This window comes from Corylus avellana, chromosome 8, assembly GCF_965113065.1.
Source record: "Corylus avellana chromosome 8, dhCorAvel1.hap1.2, whole genome shotgun sequence".
Lineage (NCBI taxonomy): Eukaryota > Viridiplantae > Streptophyta > Magnoliopsida > Fagales > Betulaceae > Corylus > Corylus avellana.
The window spans coordinates 23,212,898-23,216,300 of record NC_142497.1 but is presented as its reverse complement, the minus strand read 5'-3'; the positions used below and the strand labels follow the sequence as shown (position 1 = coordinate 23,216,300).

At 38.1% G+C, this 3,403-nt stretch overlaps 1 protein-coding gene across 2 annotated transcripts; it reads right to left on the bottom strand.

The window, feature by feature from the left end:
- Window positions 1–231: 231 nt before the first annotated feature.
- Window positions 232–2,960, bottom strand: LOC132164768 (SOS3-interacting protein 1). 2 transcript variants are annotated; one of them, XM_059575322.2, is made up of 2 exons: window positions 2,829–2,960; window positions 232–2,224 (listed from the first exon to the last, which is right to left on the bottom strand). In XM_059575322.2, the coding sequence occupies exon 2, from the start codon at window positions 1,810–1,812 to the stop codon at window positions 421–423; it is 1,392 nt and encodes a 463-aa protein (XP_059431305.2). In that variant the 5' UTR covers window positions 1,813–2,224; window positions 2,829–2,960; the 3' UTR covers window positions 232–420. The 2 variants fall into 2 exon arrangements, with proteins under 2 accessions (XP_059431305.2, XP_059431306.2); XM_059575323.2 differs by having other exon boundaries at window positions 232–2,177.
- Window positions 2,961–3,403: the final 443 nt, after the last annotated feature.

The following is a 3,403-nucleotide window of genomic DNA, read 5'->3' as shown; positions in this document are numbered from 1 at the left end:
GTTTAAAGCAACTTCATGATTATATTTCTTACACAACCTAATACATGCACCTCTATTAATCTATCTAAATTAACAAGAAGTCTAAATCAAGAAGAGAATCCAATTCAAATTATATGTTTCTCTTATCAAGAACTTGATATCACCAAGTTCCAAAGCATGCATAACAGAAATTGAAACAAATGGATACAACATAATTGCAAGTCAAACAATCTGAGAAGGGCAAAACAAATAGACACCAGAAAATCATATGATATGTTAAAAGGTGTTCAAGCACAAGCACATACAACAAAGATTGAAAATTAATAGAGTTAGGGAGAAACAACACTTGCAAGGACAAAAACAACAGCAAAAAATAACAAATTATCAAATATATAAACAAGCATATTATGGCAAGGGCAATTTGGCAATGTGTTCTGATTCTCATTGTTCTTGTTGCTGGCGCTGCTCCTGGTCATGTTGCTGCTGCTCCTGGTCATTTTGCTGCTGCTCCTGCAGCTCTGGCAGTTGCTGCTGTTGCTCACCTTGCCATACCCAAACAATATCCTTAAGAGAAGGCCTTATATTCTCCCTCAATATCTGCTGATATTCTAAGGAATCTCCATTTGATTTCTTCACCTCCACCAAATGAAAAGACGGAGTGACCTCAAAGATCTCTGCATCAATGGACAAGATCCCCTTCCTACCTTCCTTTAGTCCCTCCAATTTCAACAAACCTGCTTCCTTTTTCATCACTTTCATCCTCAAACGCCTAGCAATATCTTCCAGCTTAGAGATGATGACTGAGGCGGGTTTTCTGGAAGTAAATCTTGCTTCTCTCTTTTGAAAATCTTCTTCAAATAAACCAGAAAGATCAAACCCAGCGGAAAGGGAAATAATATCGAAAGCATTCAAGCTTGGCGGTTTAGCCGACTCTTGTTTTGGGTCAGCACTCGTACTGCTATTCTCACAGGGACCAGAAGCATCCATATCTGAACGAGTCACAGATTTAATATGTTTAGAGTTCAATCCTTTTCTGAACCATGAACTTTCCTTAATCTTGGCTATGGAAGCCCTAGTACTGGGGTTTGGATCCAACATCTTCGACAGCAGCCTGCGCACTTCTGGCGGGAACCAATTAGGGCACTTATATTCTGCTTTTCCAATCTTCCTATACATCTCCATCAAATTTGAGTCATGAAACGGGAGATAACCTGCCAATAAGACATACAGAACCACCCCACAGGACCAAATGTCAGCTTTGGCCCCATCGTAGCCTTTCCTGTTAATGACTTCAGGAGCGACATAAGCAGGAGTGCCACAAGTGGTATGGAGTAGCCCATCTTGGCGCTTTGATTCAGCAAGGGCACTTAACCCAAAATCAGAGACCTTCAGATCCTCATTTTCATCAAGTAATAGGTTCTCTGGCTTTATATCACGGTGATAAACACCCCGAGTGTGACAGAAATCAACTGCATCGATTAGCTGCAAAAAATATTTCCGTGCAACATCCTCCTTCAGCTTTCCTTTAGACACCTTGTTAAATAGCTCACCACCCTTAGCATATTCCATGACGAAGTAAATCTTAGTCTTGGTAGCCATGACCTCATAGAGCTGTATGATATTAGGGTGTCTAACCAGTCTCATAACAGATATTTCTCGCTTGATCTGCTCAATGAGACCAACCTTCAAAACCTTTTCTTTGTCTATTACCTTGATGGCCACGCTCTGATTAGTTTTTATACCCCTCGCATGGTAAACCTTCGCAAAGGTTCCCTGCCCCAGTAGTCTCCCCAATTCATAACTTTGCATCAACACATTTGATTTATTTTCCATTGAAAGCTTTACCTAACACACAACAACACACTACTTACTCCTGCCAACACAACCTATCTAATACAGTGCAGGAGGTATTAGTATTATAAGCGCTCAACCATCTTCACAGAGATCAACAGGCACTCTATAGTGACGGGCAGGCCCATCTTGCTTTTGGAAACCAAGAGCATATGAACTCTTATTTATACATCCAGTCTCATCAAGCATAAATAAGGATAGCTCTAGTGAAGCGACAATCTCCTCAACTTCAGAGACAGAATTCTGAACAGTAAGGCACATCTTTCAGCATTCCCTGGGTTCTCTCCTTCCGCCAAAGATCATCTAGAGAATGCTCAAAGAATGTCTGAAAGACCTTCAGCAGAAACCTAGAAACATTTACCACAAAATCTATGTTGACACCAAAATTTGCAATCTGGAAGGACAAAAAAAAAAAACAGAAACAGGAACAAAAACCTTTAAAAACTCTTTAATCAAGATAATAAAGAACATCAACATGCCGAATCCAACATATCCTAACCACAAACTAACAAATAAACACATTTTGACAATTTACCACAACCATAAACAATTCTTTATAATCCTGAAAAAAGGTAACCATGATCAACTCCTACTGCTCATCGATTCCACAATATTCTCACACAGTTGCTTCAAAGCTTACGCTTTAAATTAGAGAAATTCAGACAGACACCAATTGGAAAATAAGAAGAAGAATCATATTATCCTAAAACCCCAAAATCTCACAAACCCAGATGAGGAAACAATCGATGTAACATCAGCTACTACTCTTAGCCCCAAATTCCACGAAACAACAACATCACCAACAATAACAAATATGATTTCTAAAACACCGATTGCATCGAAAATCAACAAAATTTCAAAACATCAATTTTAGACAAACAAATTTTAAGCAAATTGACCATTTACACAAAAAGCCCAGCTAAATCAAAACCACCGAAGCAGAAATATAAACAAATTTGATACAACAACAAAATCCAAATCAAAACAAAAGGAATTACCTTTTGGTTTGCGAAGAAGCTCCAGAGGATCCCAACACAAAGCAGAGACACGAGAAAGACAAGGTTTTGAAAAAGTCCCAAAATTTGGAGTCAGAATTTGTTACACTAATTTAGGGACTTGCATATTCACATATATAATTAATTAATAAAAGCAGCATTTAAAAAAAAAAAAACAAAAAGCTTTTTTATTTGTGTGTTCTTTGTCGATCAGCGATGTAAGTGGGCCCGACCCTGACGTTAATTGGCCCATTAGGCTCTCACTAAGATGGATATGCTCCTGCCCCTAGGCACGTCCACCATAAGATCCACGAGCTTTACTAATTAATTAATTAATTTTTCATTTTATCTGGCACAGTGTTTTTTAACCGGATTTTAAAATAAATAAATAAAGATACAGTGAAGCCAAAACTATACCATCCGATGCATTGAAGCTCTCTAGCTTATATCAATTACATTGATCGATTGTCCTCTACCTCCACCTCCATGTGCTCAATTTTTATAAAATAATGTTTTGCATGTAGGAGCGTAAGTCTACGACTCAGTAAGTAAACATCATTCATACAGACTATTTCATA

What these genes read in the sequence shown, in the direction of transcription:
- LOC132164768 (XM_059575322.2), bottom strand. Translation starts at nt 1,812, where the DNA reads ATGGAAAATAAATCAAATGTGTTGATGCAAAGTTATGAATTGGGGAGA.